Source organism: Limanda limanda, chromosome 3 (genome assembly GCF_963576545.1).
Source record: "Limanda limanda chromosome 3, fLimLim1.1, whole genome shotgun sequence".
NCBI lineage: Eukaryota > Metazoa > Chordata > Actinopteri > Pleuronectiformes > Pleuronectidae > Limanda > Limanda limanda.
The window spans coordinates 23,127,172-23,147,589 of NC_083638.1; the positions used below are offsets into that span (position 1 = coordinate 23,127,172).

A 20,418-nucleotide genomic window follows, 5' to 3' on the forward strand; every position below is an offset into this window, starting at 1 on the left:
GAATTAAACATCCAGAATTGATAATTGCTTGTTGTGTCATGATATGTAATAATTTTTCCATTACAAACCACAGTTAATACAAATGGTTTGATGTCTGATGGCTTCCCGGTGCGCAGGGGTTGCAGACAGGGGTGCCCCCTGTCACCTTTACTGTTTATACTGTTTATTGAACCTCTGGCCGAGGCCATCAGAACTAACCCTGATATATTTGGGATTGGGGTGGGTGAGGAAAACCACATTATTTCCTTATTTGCAGATGATGTCCTTTTATATATTTATAAACCTGAGAAATCAATTCCGGCAGTTTTGAAATCTATAGCCACATTCAGTGCCCTGTCGGGTTATAAGATTAACCTGGGGAAGTCGGTTGTTACACCCTTTGATATCCCCCAGGATATGTCTATACAATCTCCTTTCCAAGTGTCCAGGAGGGGTTTTAAATATTTAGGTATCTTTGTCACCCCTGATTTAAATAATCTGTTTGAAACTAATTACTCACCTCTAATTCAAAGGGTTAAGAACGATCTGACAAAATGGGCCTCGATACCAACTTCTTTCCTCGGGAGAATCAACACTATAAAAATGAATATTCTTCCTCGATTGAACTATTTATTTCAAAATCTCCCGTGCTATCTGACCTCTGCATTTTTTAAGTCTCTGAATTCTCATGTATCTCGCTATATCTGGAACGATAAACATCCAAGAGTTAAGTTCTCTACTCTTACTAAGCCAAAGGATCTCGGAGGCTTGTCATTGCCTTCTCTACAACTATACTATTGGTCAGCACAACTTAAAATGATGTCAGAGTGGTTTTTGAATAGGAAAGATTCCTTATGGTTGGGTCTTGAATCTCAATCTTGTTATCCCAGAAAACTTACTTCCCTTCCATTCATCAATAATATAGATCATTTAAATCATCTCAAGAATAACATAATTGTTTATAACACACTACTAGTCTGGCGAGACGTGAGGAAATACCAGAATATCCCTCCTGTCCTCTCTCTCCGATCTCCCCTGGCTCTGAATCCAGATTTACCAGCACAGATTAGGAGTATTGGTCTGATGGAGTGGGCATCTAAGGGCCTATCTAACTTTATGGACCTGTTGGACTCCGACTCTGTTAAACCATTTGAGCAAATCAGGGCTGATTTTAATATTCCTCACAAAGACTTTTATAAGTATCTCCAAATTCGTCACTTCATAGGGTCCCTTCTGAGGACAGGCAAGATTCGCATGGGACTGTCAGAGTTGGAAAACACAATAATTCTGGCTAAGTCTCCCAAAAAACTGATATCAAAGATTTATGTTTCACTTTTTTATTTTGAATCTTCAGGTTATGACTCTTTGAAGCCGGTATGGGAGCGCGACCTGGAGGTGACGTTTAACCCTATAGACTGGGACAAGATCTGTAGTGGGGTTTTCCCCAAATGTACCTCAATCTCCATACATGAACAGAACTTTAAATTTTTTTTTAGAACCTATTACACACCTGTTCGCCTCCAGAGAATGTTCCCTGACACCTCTAACCTTTGTTATAAATGTAAAGTACATAAAGGTACATTTATTCACTTGTTTTGGTCATGCGACCTTATACAGACTTTCTGGAAGGGGGTACACTCTGTAATTCAGGAGGTCACGGGTAAAATATTCTTGCTGACTTCCTCTTTCTGTCTCCTCAGTCATACCCCAGACAATCTCTTTGATGCGGACACTAATTCTTTGTTGATAATTCTTTTATTTTTGGCTAAAAAATGTATTTTGCTGAGGTGGTCAACCCCTCAGGTCCCTACAGTCGACATGTGGATATCGCAGATTTCTGCTCTTTTCCCCATTGAGAAGTTGACCCACGACCTCAATCACAAATCAGTCAGGTTTTGGAAGATCTGGGAACCGGTGCATTCATTCTTACAAAAGCCATAACTCATATTCTTTTTCTGGAAGGGGAGGACTAACTGCTCTTTTATTTTATTTGTTTCATTCTTTTTATTTTATATACGCTATTCCCTTGTCTATCTCCTGTCATCCTGCTGATTGTGTATGTATGTATGTTTGTGTATACACGGATGTATGTGTGTATGTATGTATGTATGTATGTATGTGTGTGTATATATATATATATATATATATATGTGTATGTATGTATGTATGTATGTATGTATGTATGTATGTATGTATGTATGGGTATGTGTATGTGTGCATATAAATATATGTATATATGTGTGTAAGGATATATACTGCAGTGCTCATTGTTAGTTTGGGGTGGGATTTTTGTTGTTGTTCTGTTTGTTTTGTTGTCTGTTCTGTTTTTCTAATGTTTGTTCTATAAAATGGTTAAAAACCAATAAAAAGAATATAAAAAAAAAAATGAAAATGTCAGCATGTAGCAAGAAACAATATCTTGAAAGGGCCTGACCAAACAATCATTCATTTACTCCCCCACAACTATTGCAGTAGCACAATTATTTTATTTCTTGATTTCTCGATTTATCCCATCTATGAAAAAGGGGTCCTGTTCTCATCTGCCCAGTACCTGGGTTGGCATGAAAAGCTGACATTGCCCTACTTTCTCTGGATCAACGTCAATTTGATCTGTGAATACTTTTAGACGAGATGCAGCTCTAAACGTCGCCTCACCACAAATTTGTTGTTTGTCGTTCACAGGTGCAGAAACCTCACTTATCCTTTAAACCTTCCTCAAGTGAGCATAGTGTTCATTTTTGTGAACGAAGCCTTGTCTGTCCTCCTGCGGTCCATTCACTCTGCTATCAACAGGACGCCTTCCCATCTTCTCAAAGAGATCATCCTGGTGGATGACAACAGCAGTAACGGTAAGCAGCACCATTTTATAATACAGCAGTTAAATTCCTGTGTTCATTTATGGCACAATGCGCATGAGTTATTTTGGTTTGTTTAAATGCACAGTTTATGTGGCAGTATAATAAGAAATGTACTCTTTATTTAAAGTGTTTGCAAGGTAGTGAAAGTGTAAAAGTGAATAAACCAGTGTGATTATCTTTTTCAAGATGGGTGTACAAATGTATGTCTCTTAAATTCATTGAAAGGGTCACTTCACCCAAATCAACCAATATCTAAATATAGAAATACAAAAATATGAAAATGTTGCTTTTCCATTCTGCTATCTAGCCACTTAGATAGTTAGATGTAATTTGAGAACATAGTATTGTATTAATGTCTCAACAATACAATACTATGTCTCAAACAACATTTCACTGGAACCACTTTCTACGGAAAAAATAGTCCATATAAAAACTGTCAGTATTATGTGGCAACCGTAAGCAACCTCTGCAGCCTCACTGGAAGACTACCCTTGTCTCTGCTTGTCAGAGTTTCCAACTCATGGAGCTACCTTCAGTGTTTAATCTCAGCTGTAAAACTGACATGTTGAAAATAGAAAGTCTGCTTTTGTTTGCGTGAGGGGTGGGGAACGTCCAGCTACTGGGTCATATGTGGCCCATAGCACATTTCATGAATATAAAAAGAGAAACACAGATACACAAAACTAATTCCTGTGACAGCGATATTTTTTTCTTTAATAAAAGACAATAGAATAGTAGACAAGCATGTCCTAGATGGTAGTCCCATCTGGCTTTAAGCTTGCAGGACAGATTCAGGATAAATTAAACTCACATGTCAGCCTCAATGTTTTATAGCTGCACCGCAAGCATCATGGCAACTGTCTGAAAAACAAGAAAAAACAAATGGTTCAGATTTCAGGAAATTTTAAGAAATTGTAAGAAAAAAAAATAAAGATTTCACCCAGCTAACCACTATTGTGCATTACATATATTGCTGAGGGAGGGACATGATGTATTTGATGTGATCTCTGAAGACATGTGTGGTACTGCTCAACCAGGGGTGAGGATTTGTTGGAGAAAGTTGTTTTATGGCAAAAATCTGCGAGTAGCATCATGATTACTGCCATCTGACATCAGCCACTTTACCAAAGAGAAGCAGAATTTAGTGTGATTTATGTTTTCAGTACTTTAGTATGTCTCTTGAATGACGTTATAAAAATGGAAATGGCCCTTAACAGGAAAAAGTTTCCCCACCCCTGGTCAAGATCCTTCGGAAAAAAAGAATTCAGGTTTTGAAAAATGTATAAACCTTATAAACTCTGCATTAAATGTGCTGTGTGTGACTCAAACCGTTGGAATCCCAGAAAGTAATATTCAGCATTGTTATACTACAGGAATCTATAGTTTGAATATCGTTGCCTCTTGTGAGGTGAAATCTGTATCTGCGGTATGTGTCGCTCACGGCCTATAGACTCCTTAAATGTTTTTAATTAGAGGCTGTGTTCACTGGATTTTACCGATAGATGAAAAACATTAATTAGCTGCAAAGCCAGGATATTTTCCCTGAGGCAGATAACAATCCAGCAAGGTGATGGAGTGTTTGCACATATCTTGTCTGATTTGCAACCCTAAGTCACACATTTGCATGCGTTAGATGTAGAGTAAACAGCATCGGGATTAAATGATTTCCAGAATATGCTGAAAATTAAAAAAAATGCTGAGCTCTGTTAACTTGTGATTGCTGAGATGACTGATGAGTGAAAATACAGATAGGTGAGTCCTCTGCCATGCAGACCACAAGAACTAAACTCCACTTATATTGTGAACAGGGTTAGACTTAAACTGCATTACAAAGGCAGAAAGCAGGCTATAAAGGCTAATGATACTGTGCCAAGGTTATAGGCAATAGAGTTTTAAATGGGCTGTGCCGCTTGTAAAAAGGACTGAGACAACCATTAGGGGCAATCAGCATCGGAAATACTAGAACTGGGGAGAATATGTTTATCAGTCAATAATGCAAAGAATATAGTGCGGCCTGTAGCTTTCTGGAACACAATATAGACATTGGTTGTCTTGGTAACTTATCTCAAAGCACTGGAATTTGAATGATCCTTCTGCGTTCAGGCTATTTTCAACGAGAAAGTTGAATATATCTGAAGTTAACCACTTATTAAAAAATCTAAATTTGCGAACCCTAATGTTTACTTTCACTCCTTCTAACTCAGGCGAATTATCACATCACATCTCATAATAATTCATATTTCACCAGATAATTGAGAGCTGTTGCCTTCAGCTCCTTCAGACATCCAAATCCTGCACTGACATTTTGCTCATGGCATTTCACCCTGTGTGCCTGAGCACTCTGTCACAGTGCGACTGATAGGCCCAGTGTTATCATTATTACCATGACTGTTAATCTTATCTGTGCTAAATGTCGTTAGCCTGTTGACCCGTGATGCTGCTGAGATTGTTGAAGGGGGTCATCGACCACAGCCCCCCTCCCAGGCATCCTCCGCTTTATATTAGTCATCCGCCACTGTCATGGCTCACCTCCGAGACGCATTAGCATGCAGGGGAATGTGTCGCCGTCAAGGGAGAGAAGGGCAAATTGACCTAGCTGATTCCGCCGTAATTGGATAATGTCCCAAGCTGTGGCCCGAGAAAGGCTCGTCTGTGTACAAGCAGGGTTCTGAGAAGGGCTCACTTATTGGAGCAGCTATCAGACGACTTAGATTTGTTACTTTCAATGAAACCTTAAATCATTCAAGACTCAAAATACATTTTAATTATTATTGTTATTGTAAGGAAATCACAGAGGACAGAGTTGTGCTGAAGGTTTGCTGAACTGAATCCAGTCCAGTGCTTTCTACATGTCTTTCAGTCATAAGTAAAAAGTTCTTCAAGTAATAAAGAGGAGAAATCTGCAAAATGAGGAAGCTTTCGGCTGCTGCATCAGCATCACCATGGTAAAAAATTATAATAATATAATAATATCAAGGAGTTTTGGATTGAGGTGAGAATGAATGTTTTTGTGATGAGCATCTAAATTAAATTAAAATATGTTTTGTCCATGAAAAATGGCCGGAAATTGTAAAATTGTCACTGAAACTCGGTTTCCATCTAAAATGGAAAAATACTTCCTGGTTTACGAAAGCAGGAGAAAGAAAGAAATTCATCTTTTTACATTTTTACTGATTATTTTTCTGTCAATTTCAGCTTATCTTTTCAGCTAAGTCTTTTTGTCGAGAGTGACCTGTATACGAGGTTAAGCTTTTCAAGCATGTGACATTTTTTTACTGATCAGATTCTTTGGCTTCTCATAATCTCATAAAGATGATTCATTCATCACCTCAGGTGTTCAGAGAAGGTCCAGCAGCTGTTTGAAACCAGACCGATTTCCAGCAAGCAGTCGCTGCAGGTGCAGCCAATGAAACCTGAAGGTCACGCAAAAGCTGGAGGGGGGTCAGCAAAAAACAACTAAGCTGTGTGTACTGCACTTGCTGCCAACTATGAATTACAAGAGGTGCTGGAACTTGAGCAACATGAGTTTCACGTTTTTTTAACAAACTGCCAGGGGCCGTACAAGACTGGAATTGTGGAGGAAGGGTGAGAATCAGTCGGTTATTTTAGACGGATATTTTCACAAATGCAGAATTGAGAAGTGATAAATTGGCAGGTTGGGTTGTGCAAACGACACAGCAACCGTGAGACTTGCATTCATGTCGATTTACCATCTGCTGTGCTAGCAGTAACGCCTGCATGGTGATGAACGATTTTAGTTTGAAAAGGCGTGAAGGGAACACTGAGTATCCAGCACCTCGACAGAACTAGTTCAGACATACAGTGACAAACAGCAGTGAAGCAGCGAGCGAAAAGCAAGGTTTCAAAAATCTTTTTTATCAATTAAACATCCTATGTATGGATATACACAGAAATGTATATGAAATGTACAGTATATATATATATGTTTATGTATAACTACAGTATATATGACACAATTACATTCTCTTCACGTTTAGAGAAAAGCTGAACAAAAAGATTTTAAAGCCATATCAGGTTTGGAAGACACTTCAGTCTGAATGTACAGGTTTTACTTCATGAATTTCATACTCAGGTAGTTATACATACACATTTTGTATATCCCACTTAGGGGGATAGAGGTAATTAAATGGTGTGTTATTTGTCATTTTGCCCCTCACCAGTACCTTTGTTCTTTATCTTCTGAGACAAATTTTCTGAATGTTTTCCTTCTACTGTGGATAATGGAGCTGGATTGGCTGCACGCTGATTTTAGAAACTTGTTTGCATGTTGTTCCGGTCCAACTCGATCACAAAGCCTATTGCTTTCCAGCTGAGCTTCAGCAGGATATCAGTCCCGAGAGATTGATGACTGTTGGCCATCAGCCGTTCCTGGCGTAATGAACTGTGCTTTATTTTGATTTGCTGCGCGGCATAACACTTCATATTTCTTATTCTTAATTCACTCGCACAGCAGAATGTCTCAATTATTAATGGATTAAGAGTTATTATGGATACAGTAGACTGACGGAAGGTCGTCAGCAGCAGGCGTGCAGCTACAGCAGCTTTTCTTTTAGCAGAAGAGTCCAAAATTGTTATCATCATAATTTTTACCCCAAAAAAACCCTGTCAGCCCTCGTTCTTCTGATTGAAGTCTTTCATATCTAATAAAGGGCAGATTTCTACTTGCGGATGTTAGCTGATTGCAGTTCAACAGGAAGGCTCGAAAACGGCTCATTGCTCGCCCCTCCCAGTGGGATACTCTTATACTTCACCTACATGTAAACCACCACAGTCCCGTGTTGCATGTAGTGTATGTGAGTGACTGTTATTCTGCTCCAGATAGCAGCAGTAAAAATCAACATCCCCTTGTATGATTAGCATCTCTGACTCATATCTTTCTTTGACATAATGTATTTATTTCTATTTTCATTTAGATGACTCAAGAGATCAGTTTTTTGCCAGAGGGAGAGTTAGGACATATTATTGTAACAGATATAACAGTATATTGTAACTTAAAAGTACCCTTACATCTGTAACGGGTTTTAAACAATGATATTAAGTCACAGTTACAGGCAGAGGTACCGAGTGAAGTATAAGTAAAATTAATAAAAAGGGAAAGAGAAATGAAAACAACAAAAACAAATAACTGGAGCCGTACAGGACTTTGACCCACATTGCTCTTACGCATATAGAAGTGGAGGAACAATAAAGGCAGTGAAGCTGCACACAGCAAAACACGGCTGTGAACAAAGCACAGTTGTAATGGTTTTGTGGGGATGGAAAAATATCCAGCATTTGTTCAATACACCGTGTGGAGGAGCAGTGAATGTAAAGATATAACAAGAGAACTCCACAGAACTCAGGTCCTTCATATTGTTCTTGACATGAAAAGTCAGAATGCCAGTCACGCAATAATACATTGATTAATGATTAATTTACAGGCACTGTGATGTACTGTGTTTTCCCATATTCCTAAAAAACAACACATGCTTTACCATATTACGTATTATTAGAATCAGAAGAAAAATCTCCTTAACAGTGGTAATTTGGGACAGTGCAGAATATTCATTTTCAAGGAACATATGCTTTAGGTATTTCCTGTAACCCGGATGAAAGGATGTTCACAATTTTTGTGTAACAGAAACCTTCAGTGTCTTAAATGATCAGATTGACTACTTCTTCACAATTTTTTTTTCCAGTATAGCTGTACTGGAAAGCCAAAGTTTTTCTCCACTCCATAACAAGGCCCTCACCAGCAGAATTGCTCTCTGGCTGCCCGCAACTGCTCCACGTTCCCTTTGAACTGTAAAGGCTCACCACGGGTTAAAAGTTAAATAGTGAGAACACCGCCTCAGGTAATTTATACAAGGAATGATGAAACTCTGTGCTGATTTAAGTTCTCAAACTTTGTTCTGGTGGGAGTAAAGTATACAGCTGTGATCTAATGGTGTTGCGTATACTTCCTTGCGGCCTCCTGCTGACATTTCACACCTGAAAAGGTATTTTTGAACCTCTAATGCACTGCAGTAACTTATCACATTTTCTAAATGCCAAAAATATTGCTACCTCATAGGACTTGTAGGGGGAACAATGATTCTTTTATCCTGCAGGGTATGTCATCATGCAATATATTGCTCAGGTAATAATGGAGGTAAACTCGGAAGCCAAACATTAAACTGGATGGACTTCCTCCGCCTTCTCCCCCGTGCTTTGAAAAGCATTGCAGGCTGAGTCCTCAATATTGCAATATCCAGTTATGACTGCTAAGCCCCATGGAGGTGAGCTGTGCTGCTGGAGCTGCTGGTCCAGTGTTCAAAACAATGAAGCATGAGTACTTTTGACCCTATAATATACTGCCCAGTGAAGGAGGACATGACAGAGTCTCTTGGGTGGAAGTGTGCTCACAAGCAGCAGCGTCTTAGTGTGTGTCTCTGAATGTTTGTCTTTGTGTGTGTGTGTGTGTGCTTTGCAGATGAGCTGAAAGAGAAGCTGCAGGATTTTGTTTCTGAAACCAACAGCCAGCATCCAGGATTCATTAAGATGGTGCGGCATGCCAAGCAGGAGGGTCTGATCCGGTCCAGAGTGAGCGGGTGGCGGGCCGCTACCGCCCCGGTCGTCGCCCTGTTTGATGCCCACGTCGAGTTCAACGTCGGCTGGTGAGTCACTATCGCAACGTGAGCAGCATGATGTCAAGACGAGCAGCGGGTCTTGAGTCCTAATACTGTGACGGTTTGGGGGAGAAAATAGAAAATCAGTGCAGTCTGTTTTCTGTGTCTTTGACAAAAACGAATGAAGATACAGACTTAAGCTAATGTTGTTTTAAATGTCTATGATCCGAACATGAACCTTTTGCAGACATAAAGTATATAAAGAGGTATACATCACAGAGCCTTTCCTGATATTACTTGAATTTAAACATTCTATATTTTTAACTATCTTTAACTATTTTCTTTTGAATCAGATTATTTTATTACTTATTTATTTTAATTACTGCTTTGAGTTTGTATCTGGACTTTTTACGAGCGCTGTATACATAGAATAAAGACAATTGATTTATTATATTGACTATAATAATACCATCTTCACAATTAATGCATTATTATCTTGTCAGACATGCTTCTCGAAGGGGAAGACGTGCATATTTTGTAATATTTAAAATTAAATGTTTGCAGAGATGATCACCAGAGTAATGGATCAAGTCTGTCAAAACAAATCCACAGTGAAATGACATCCTCTATCTGTGCATTTGAAGGGCTGAACCCATTTTGCAGAGAATTCAAGAAGACAGAACCCGAATCGTCTCGCCATCGTTTGACAACATCAAGTACGACACGTTTGAGATAGAGGAGTATCCGCTGTCTGCCCAGGGCTTTGACTGGGAGCTGTGGTGTCGCTACCTCAACCCACCCAAGTCCTGGTGGCACAAGGGCAACAAGAGTGCACCGATACAGTAAGTGAACTAAGTCTTGAATTAAACATGATGTGATTAATATGATTTTTAAAACTTAAAACAAATATCTCTGATCATAGGGTAATTTTTGTGCAATGTCACATATCTGCACTTGTTGCTGCTGTCACTATAGCAACTGGGCTAAGCACAAACATAACCTGCAAAGAGAACAAACAAAAACTGATCCACTCTTATCACATAATAACCACTTGAACCTTAATTACAACAACAAACCAGGAGTTTAAAAGGGGATTCTAAAAAAGTTTACTGTAAGAGAATTGCAGACAGATTTGTTTGTTTGGGTGGCGGGTTCTCACAGATAGAGCAGAGCAGTGGGTCGTAGCATCCTGCAGAACTTAAGAGTGGGCAGGGCGGACTGGGGAACTGGCTGCTTGCAAATGAGGACACTGCTGGATGTGGAAGGTGTAGAGGCGGGCAGGCGTAGTGATGCTGAAGCACAGGCAGAGCACAGGATTAGAAAAAAGAGCTGGTGAACACAAAACATCCTCGCAGAGAGCAAAAGACTTGGCCTTGATGTCTGTCCACGAGCCGAAGGCTTCACTGCAGCAGCTTGTTTGGATTAGAAGATCAACTGCTGATGCCCAGGTTGAACTGGCAAGAAAAGCAGGAAGCCACAAACACACACAATTACTCTAACTTTAACCAAAGTTACTACATGCCTCACCCAAACATTAACCTAAACCCTAACCCTTACTCTAACTCTAACTCTAACTCTAACCTTAACCTAACCTAAAAATATGTCTTTACTTACGTTACGGGGACTTGCTTTTGGTCCCCATTAGGAAGACAAGCCCCCATAACATGACTGTAACAATATTTACCACAACCTGGATCACACACACACACACACACAACCTTGGAGTGCCGCTGCTAGCCATTTTGGTGCCCTAAGCATAACTCCTTTATGATGCCCCTACCACCCCCAAGTTAAACATTTTATTAAAACGAAAAAGGAAAATCTACTTTGTAAACACAGTACACAGAACAGCCAAAACATACATACACACAAGTATTGGGATGTGCAAAATCTTCGAAGGAAATTAAATAGTCATCCCAGATCTTCACAGCTTTGCTTTGTTGCAAGTAAACAAGCCAACTTCTCATGATTTTCTCTCTGTTTGACAGTGTTTTAAATTGTAGGCTACTATTAAACGCCCTTCCATCTAGTCCCCTTGGAAAATTAAAATCTAATGGGATTTTAAATGGACCTCTTCATACTATTTCCACACGATCCGCGTCTAAAACTTGTGGCGGCCAAAGAGCCTGTTTTGTGATATATATGCCCAAAAGGTGCCTAATATTGCTATACTGAAATAATATCGGCATTATAATTGTAAGCTATTTTATTTAATGACGTTATTGTTGAGGGTTGATTTGTATTTCCTGTTCTAAGCGGGTTGTTGGTAGTGACTCTTATTTGGAAAGGGGGTTTTAAAGGAAGTGGGTTCTGTGATGAGTGAAGTTGCAAAGTGAGCGGAGAATAAACGTGTGTGCTCTCCCGAGTGCATGACCTGCTCTTGTGTCCTCTGTCGGCTGAGGCCGGACCTATGATACAACCAAACGCTCAGCTACATAATTTTAGAACTATGATGATTTTTCAGTTGCCTATTTCTTGGTGCCCCCTCAGGACTTGGTGCCCTACACACAGCGCGTAGTGCGCGTTATGGGAGCGGCGGCGCTGCAACCTTGTACTTCTCTCTTGGGGAGAATACTCATAGTGCATGCCCTAACTCTACAGTATAACATTTAGAAATTGGACAGAAAGACAGAGGGAAAAGGGGAAGGTAAAACCAATACCCTGACATCTATTCACCTTTATTCCCGCAGGAGCCCGGCCCTGATTGGCTGCTTCGTGGTGGATAGGCTGTACTTTGAGGAGATTGGTCTGCTGGATGAGGGCATGGAGGTGTACGGGGGAGAAAATGTGGAGCTTGGCATCAGGGTGAGTAATAATGTGTCTTGCTGTGGCCACGGGCCATTGTTCATCTCTGTAATGTGTGTAAGATTAACTATGATAATGACACTCAACAGTGGGCTGCTGCGATATTTATTGCAAAAGTTACTCAAACGAATGTAAAAGGATAAATACACATTTTGTTAGAGATGATATATGTGTAGCAGAAGGATGGTTTATCTGCACTGGCTCAAAGTAGAGTACAGAGCCTGTGGCCTGGCTTCATTTTTAAATGATTATTTAATGATATCTTTAATATCTTTGGTTACAGTTGAATTATATTTGATGTCATTTCTTTAAATAGACTTCGCCAACAATGAAAGGATAAAAGTTTGTTTTCGATTATTTTTGCATACTGACGGGAATCAGACTATAGAAAGAATTTAATAAATGCTGTTCATTTATGTGTATTATTTATAATTATGGAGAAGAATGTAGATCTATGACATACAGGAATAATCAGACTTTTACCACCAAGGTAAAAAATGTTTGATCAATTTATTTTTAGTGTTAGTCTTTTTGGTGTCATATAGATCATTTGACAATTATATAATATTGCCAACCAGATCCTTTAAACACAGGGTAATAATGTAATGCTAGGACATACATCCTCTGAAAGGAACAGGAACAAACGGGAAAGAATTATCCCTCAGCAAGTGTGCCCTAAACCCACTGAGACGTGCTCTCTCTCTCTCGTGTAGTTTTAAAATAAATAGTCACTACTAATTAATTCTGAAGTCTGAACGATCACCTTCATCCCCTGGTCATTCTGAAGAGACACCTCTGAGAGTTGTCGGACTTGTTGTCATTGTTGCTGTCAGCAGTGATGTGTGAAACATTGTTCTGAGCAAATACACGTACAACGTGTGTAGTGGTGTTGTTCTCACAGTGTTATATTTCATTCGTAAACCATGGAAGTCGCTTTGTGTGCACTCAGTGCAGCAGTACCACAGGCGGCTCGACCACGGGAGGAACAATCCTCCTCAGGGAACGCTGATGATAGCTCGCATCTACTGTACAAAGATCATTAATGAAGCTATCAGCCTGTTCAATGGAAGCAAGGAGTGAGAGACGACTCCTCCCCGGCGCCACCATCACTCGATTTGCACCGCGAAGAGGAAATGGAGACAGGCTTGCAACAGGATGCCCAACATGGAGATATCCGTCCTCGCTAATGACAGAGATGCAATCATCAGTAAAGAAAAGCAGATTAGCCCCTCAGTCATTTTTCCTCCAGAAATTACATGCTTTCGAATTCCTGGGCCTGATAATAGCCTCGCTGGCTGCTTTATGGTCTGACACTCGGATGATTTTATCACAAGCAGTGGGCTCCATAAGTCTGAAACCAATTTCATATTCACATCGATGGGAATGTAGACCTGGGTCCTAGCTCCCTTATCAAACAGTTGGATGAATAGTTTTGGGTCATTGCTTGGTTTCTCATTTCAGAGTAGGTGTCGCTGTCCTTGTTGTTTCCTGGATTGGTTGTGTTGGACTGAAGGAAGTCGCCCCTCGTCTGCAGGTTCATGTCGTTTAGAGATCAGAAATTCTGTAAGAAAGGGTGAAGCATTAAGCTGAGGACGACGAGATGGGAGAACCCTGGGTTGGCCTTTGATTAGCATCCCCAGAGAGACTCATCAGGGTTGGTGGATGGGTAGGCTCTGTCTGCCTGTCTGTCAGTTTGTCTGCCTGTCTGTCTGCGCGTTGGTCATGCCTCTAGACCACCTGCCAGCACGCTGACTGGCTGCTGACAGATCCTCAGAGACACTCAAACTAGGCCAACAGCTTCAGGCTTTGGCTGAGGCTTGAAAGGGCTGTCCTGGGTAGTGTGAGGGTGAAACCAGCCGCTGCTCTCAGCTCACATTTGGTCACAAAGTGGAAGATGAATTTTTCAACCACGGTGTACAAGAATTTGTTCCTTCAATAGTTACAGTGACACTAATATCTATTTTATTATATGAAACATCCTTCTGTTCTGTGTGTGTGTGTGTGTGTGTGTGTGTGTGTGTGTGTGTGTGTGTGTGTGTGTGTGTGTGTGTGTGTGTGTGTGTGTGTGTGTGTGTGTGTGTGTGTGTGTGTGTGTGTGTGTGTGTGTGTGTGTGTGTGTGTGTGTGTGTGTGTGTGTGGAAAAACGTATCAAATGCTGATGTGCTGCGTGATATGAAATAAGCAATTAACATCTAATCATGCTTTTGACGTGTATAAGAATGTTAAGCAGACCCAGGTCTTTCTGATTTTCTATCTATATATGTTAATGTAAGTAGATATCTTTATGTACAAATGTAGAATCTGTTCACATTCCTATTGACAAAACTAGAGAGAGGGCCGAGGTAAACAGCTGCAGAGGCCCAGTTAGACCCACACACCACGTAGTTTAGAAAATTAACTTTTTACTGCTGCTGCCACAATCTATGACATTAAGATCTCATAAAACCATCGGCATGTTGAAAATAGGGTCAAGCTAGAATGGCACTCAGTAAAGTGCATATCTCGGCCAAGTACCAGCAGACCCCTTAAATTCAATCAAGCTGCACCAAATTGCACACTCTCATAGAAATCAGGTCCTTAAAATTGCCTGATTTGTTTCATCGAGACCCATGAATCCTGGCAAAACGGTGAAAATGTGGAAAAAACGTCCAATCTCGCAACGTTAATGGAAGTGGAAAAAGTCCTGGATCTGTACCAAAATTCTCTGTGACCCATATCACATCCCTTTACCAAGTTGCCCGGTAATCCATCCAGTAGTTTTTGTGTAATCCTGTTGGCAAACAAACAAGCTATGAAGGTAACAAATAAATACCATTGAAATTATGGTAATGTGTCAAATGTGAATTTTATCCAGTTTCAACAGACAGCTACACACCTGGAAGAAAAACCCTCGGCAACATCCACTTTGAATGATGCTGTGCCGACAAAAACCACAAGGATCTGCTACATTAAATCATTTCACTTCAATACATTGAGTCCTCAGATTTGCAGTGTAGTGACACACCAACAAAAGTCCAGTCAAAGATCATTAGAGACTGAGTCATCTGCCTCGGAGGTTCCACTCATCTCTTTTTAGCTGGGTACAATGTGTCCTGTCGGAAATGACATATATCAAATTGTATACTGATTTTTTTCTTTCTTCTTTTTTTGAATTGTACCACCATGTTCCCTTTCAAATACATAGTTAGACCACAACACGAGCTATGGCCTGTTAAAGATATCCTGCTCCACTGGCTGCTTGAGCTTCAAATCACAATGTTTTTGTCATTTGATTATCTGGGATGCCAAACCTAAGAAATTGCAGCGAAACACACAGAAAAGTAGACAGGATCCTGAAAGTGAATTTTAGTACAAATGATTTCCTGAAACGCCTGTGAATGGTGGGTAATTTGCCAGTTACGGCAGGCTGCAACAATGCGTCACTAGAAAGACCAAAGCACACATCATCACTCTCTCCAGAAAGGTTGTGTTGAGGAAGGAGGATCATTGACGTGTGGGAAACCAATTATCATGCAGCTCTGTGCACAGTATTCATGAAAGTTGCAATAAAGCATCATTACTGTCACGGTAATGATGTACAGAATAGAACTTACCTGTATTTGGAATATGCGGTTGGACTATACATTACATATACACAATGTTTTAATATTTTATGACCATTTTAAATAGCAAAGTGAAACATGATTCTACTAAATATTACATTGTCACTCAGATTATAATTGTAGAACAGCACTGATTCAGTTTTACGTTGCCCCTGCTGCTGAAAATCTATTGCACCACCGCTCTGAATTTTCAGACCCAACAGAACAATCAATGAGAAATTATTTTGTTGGACAGAGGTAATGTGAAAAACAAAGCTTTCTAGTAAAATAATGTGAAATACCACAGCTTACATACAGCAATATGTTATTTAACTTCAGCAATAATTAAATCCTACTTTAATTAATCCTGATTTACGGTACACTTAAGGACACTTGTACTATTTACCTACTTCAATATCAATGTTAATATTTAGAAAATAGTATTTTGAATTTTCGTATTCGTAGCCATCTTAATCGTATGCAACTACCAGCACCATGAATGATAATAAACCCCAGTCCGCTCACATAACTCTGACTCACTTTAATTACTCGTTTAGAAAAGAAGAACAAAATTGAATTGCCTGAAAGACTCCACAATAGATATTAAAAATTTCAAATAACTGTTTTAAACCACAAAAGGCTTTTATTTTGTTTAAACAACGTTCATACTTGTTCCTCAACCTCTGTTTTCTGAAAGTGTTAAAGAAATATTAATACAGTAATACAACTGTATCACAGCTCCCTAATTATTTTGATCATAAGAAAGAACTTTCACTGTCACAGTATGTATTGAGTATAAGCAACGATATTCTTTTATATACATCAACTATAGGTCATTTCAAGTCATTCTCAGTATAAGGTTGTGTTTAATAATAGAAGCAAAGTTTATTTTGGCTTCTTTGACCATATCATACAATTATACTCTAGTCAAATCCTGAGTTTTTTCATGGAGAAGACAGAAAATCGAGCGGATGTTGGCAGCTCAGTTGTTTCACCTGGCATCGAGAAACAAGTGCACAGTGGGAAAAAAAATCTTACCGGAGCAATGACAAATCTCATCCAGGGAAAGAAGTTTTGACAAGGGCGTGTGTTTCCTTTATGGTCTGGCTGCCGTGAGCAGGAGGGGGAGTGATCTACAGTAGGAGGGTGAACACACTGTGGCTGCAGCCGTGTGGATGAGTTGTGGCGACAGAGTTTCAGGAGCACAGAGTGGAGGCTTTTTACACTGTCGGTTGTGGGTTTCGGGTAAAATGAACTCCTATTTAATATTTCAAGGTGTCTACTCCGAGCTTTCGTCCTTTATGTCTGAATTCAAGAGGCTATTTATCAGCGGACAATCTTTCTGGATTCACCTCCCTCCAATGACTAATTATTCATGGTTTAATTTTACCCTGCTGAAAGTTATGTATGTGGAATGAAAGTGGATTTGCCTTGATTTACTTAATGTTATACTTAAAAACCCACACAGGTGTTGTTGTCGTTGGGGATCTCTAAAGCTTTCACCACTCCCTTCTTCTTCTTCTGCTGTTGACCATCACGATGTCTGGTTGCTCAGCTATTACCATTTCATCCGTCTGGATCTGGAAGTCCCACAGGATCGTAGCTCTGTGAATCTCAACCACCTTATGCAGCTCCTACTCAGCACAGATGTTCCTGTACACTATGCCAGCCACTTGGTAATGGCATTTCATCTGCCGCGTACCAGCTTGCATCCTACACCCTGCTGTTCTGAGCTGGACTGTCTTAGTGACATCTGTACACAGCCTGCATAAGAGACCCTGTCTGCTGTTGTAGACCTTGGCCTCTATTTATCTAAGTGCCTGTTCTTATGCTGCCATGATGAGTGCCTCTTCCTTTCAGACCAACCTTTCTGGCCACTGGTAAAATTTATTTTTATCTGTCGATGGTACGTGCCGTGCATCCCTCTTCTTCCTCCTCCTCCTCCTCATCATCATTTGATCTATTCTATCTGAGGTATTCAACTTGACTCTCTTCGATGCCGTCTGTCCACACATATCAAGCCCGAATGATATTCTAATGTCATTGCTGTAGATCCCGGTGATGAGGGTCAGTCAGAGTCGATATCTTGCTCATTCCTGGCATACAGCTTGATGTCATCCATGTAGAGGAGGTGGCTGATGGTTGCTCCTCTCCTCTTCTTCAAACAAAACCATCAAGTACCATCCGAGTGATGGTACTTGGTGATGTTTTATGAGTCTAGTTAGTTAGGAGAAACATTTTGTGGTTAAGGAAATTTTATTAAAGACAACTGTGTAGGTGTAGGTTGAGTACCTGCTTGATTAATGTGGAAATGTGTGACCTCGGAAAAAATATGTCACATGCGCGAATGTTGATCTTGTCTTGAATTCACACTTTCTTTTTGTGCTGACGATAACAATTCTGAGGAGGAAGTGAATCGGTCTTAAAAATAAGTCATGTCCCTCATTACAAAGCGTTTCGTTCTCAGTGGATTTCATTTCGCAGCCACGCAGCAGAACTGTACTCTGGTTGTTGTTCCGACTGCAGCTTTTATTTGATAATAAGCACCTCTCATGTGGTTGTAACTGGTGGGATTACAGATGTGCCAAAAGATGCTTGTCATTTACTGCGTTTTACTGAGTTAATTTCTTCATTTTGTTGCTCCTGGAGGTAGAATCTGTCTGCAGCATTACAGCAGTGACAGCGTGGTTTTTTTTTATATTCTCAAATGTGTCCTGTTCACTCATTTTGAGTGAACAGGATTGTGAATTACATAAATTGCTGCCTGGTTAATTTTATCACCCACACTTTATGAAAGACCTTGAATTACAAAAACATGAGCAAATAAATTTTTCTGCAAATACAAACTCAAATGAACACACCAGTGGTTGCCTGTGCCTTCATATGTGAAGGCAGAAGGCCTAAAGACATGTAAAGAGAAAAATAAAAGGTTAGTGTTAGTCCAACAAAAACAGCCCCTGGATAATTAGACACCACAACTAGTCAAGAAAGCCGTCAACAGCACTGCCCTTCTAGAAAACTCCATGTTTTCAGTGAGATAGGATGTGATGGTAAGTGATCCATTAATAATTCAAGGCTGGAAATCTTCACTTGGCTGCCTGTATGCATCCTGGTTTCCTGCAAATTACATTTATATGCATTTATTCTTCATTAGCAATTTATGTTCAATGGCAACATACAGAGCCAAGTGAGGGTCAGTGAAATCCAAAGGATGTAGGATGAGCATGTAAACTATTAACCCTTAACACTGGCAGTCTGTTTATGGGGGGTGATTTTTACAATTTAGGTAGTTTATCAATTAATCAATATAGGCTGTTTTTTTCCGTCATGTTTATACATTTAATATCAATATTCTAGATTCTAAAAGTAGATTTAAGAGGTAGAATAAAAATCCAAATGAAGGCCCTATATTGCAGGTATGTCTGTAAAGTGAGTTCCTTTCTGTGGAACGGGGCAGACAGTAGATCCAGGTCAAATACAGAGTTCAGCAGAATCTTTACATGGAGGCAAACGAGGCCCAGGGTTCCGCAGATGCACTTAGAAAGCAGGAGAGGACGAACCTGGAGCTCAGGCCAACAAAGAAATAGCCAGTGCACAAGATAACTACTCCTCTCCTGTTCTGGATCATCCAGAGATCTCACTGTCTGTCGTTTTCATGCTGATTCCACATAATGAAGAAGCAGTGGCACTGTATCTTTAATCATATCCAATAGGGAAAACTTATATTTACAAAATAATGGACTGCCAATTATGAAAGTATGTTTATTATAGGGCTGAATCAATTTTTTTTTTAAGATTATTCGTTAAATAGATCATTATCCCCATTTTTACATTTGTTGTTTGGCTCATGAACTGTCCAAAAAAAATCCCTGATTAAGATGATGATTCAGATTTTGACAGTGTTGTCCAACCCACAGTGAAAAAACTAATATATTTATTTTTTTGCTGAAATAAAAGAGAAGCAACATGAGTTAGAAGCAAATTTGAGCATTACTTATTACTTCTCATGTAATACTTGATTGTCAGTTCCAACATATAATCTGTTGCACTGCTGGGATCATATATCTTTCCCAGTGATGATATGTTGTCTAAGATGGTTCTATATATTTAAACATGATAGGAGTCAGGTGGTCATACTGGAGCATAATGACATGGAAGACGTGGGCGAGTGGGTTTTGTATATTTTTTTGCATTTGAATCACTCTTTATCTTGCTGGTTCAATTAATGGCTCTAGTGGGTGTGAGGTACGTCCACCGTGTTCTCTCTCTCTCGTCTAAACAAGCCAGTTGATCCCTTAATAATTTTCTCATCAATGCCATCACTTAATAGGGTTTCTTTCTTTGACTGTTAAACATAATGACAGGGAATTAAAAAAGGGTCCATTTACCAAATTTGTGTAGTTATAAAATCCAGCTTCCTGTTCACATATTACATTTCTGTATGAATGTGTGATAACCAGCCGGAGACACTCATCTCAGTGAGTTTCTGTAATATGAGTTGTTCAAAGTTTCTTAATTAATTCAAATAACATAAATTCTGCTCTGAAATGACGAGACAACTTTAGCGTGTGGAGTTTTGTGATGTTT

At 39.7% G+C, this 20,418-nt stretch overlaps 1 protein-coding gene across 1 annotated transcript in view; it reads left to right on the plus strand.

Annotated features, from left to right (window-relative positions):
• The window catches only part of galnt18b (UDP-N-acetyl-alpha-D-galactosamine:polypeptide N-acetylgalactosaminyltransferase 18b), a 95,410-nt gene that overhangs the window by 48,015 nt on the left and 26,977 nt on the right, over window positions 1–20,418 (plus strand). Inside the window, exons 3-6 of the mRNA XM_061068815.1 lie at window positions 2,662–2,828; window positions 9,310–9,493; window positions 10,090–10,287; window positions 12,136–12,250. Coding sequence (XP_060924798.1) covers window positions 2,662–2,828; window positions 9,310–9,493; window positions 10,090–10,287; window positions 12,136–12,250 — 664 coding nt within the window. The remainder of the gene's footprint in view (window positions 1–2,661; window positions 2,829–9,309; window positions 9,494–10,089; window positions 10,288–12,135; window positions 12,251–20,418) is intronic.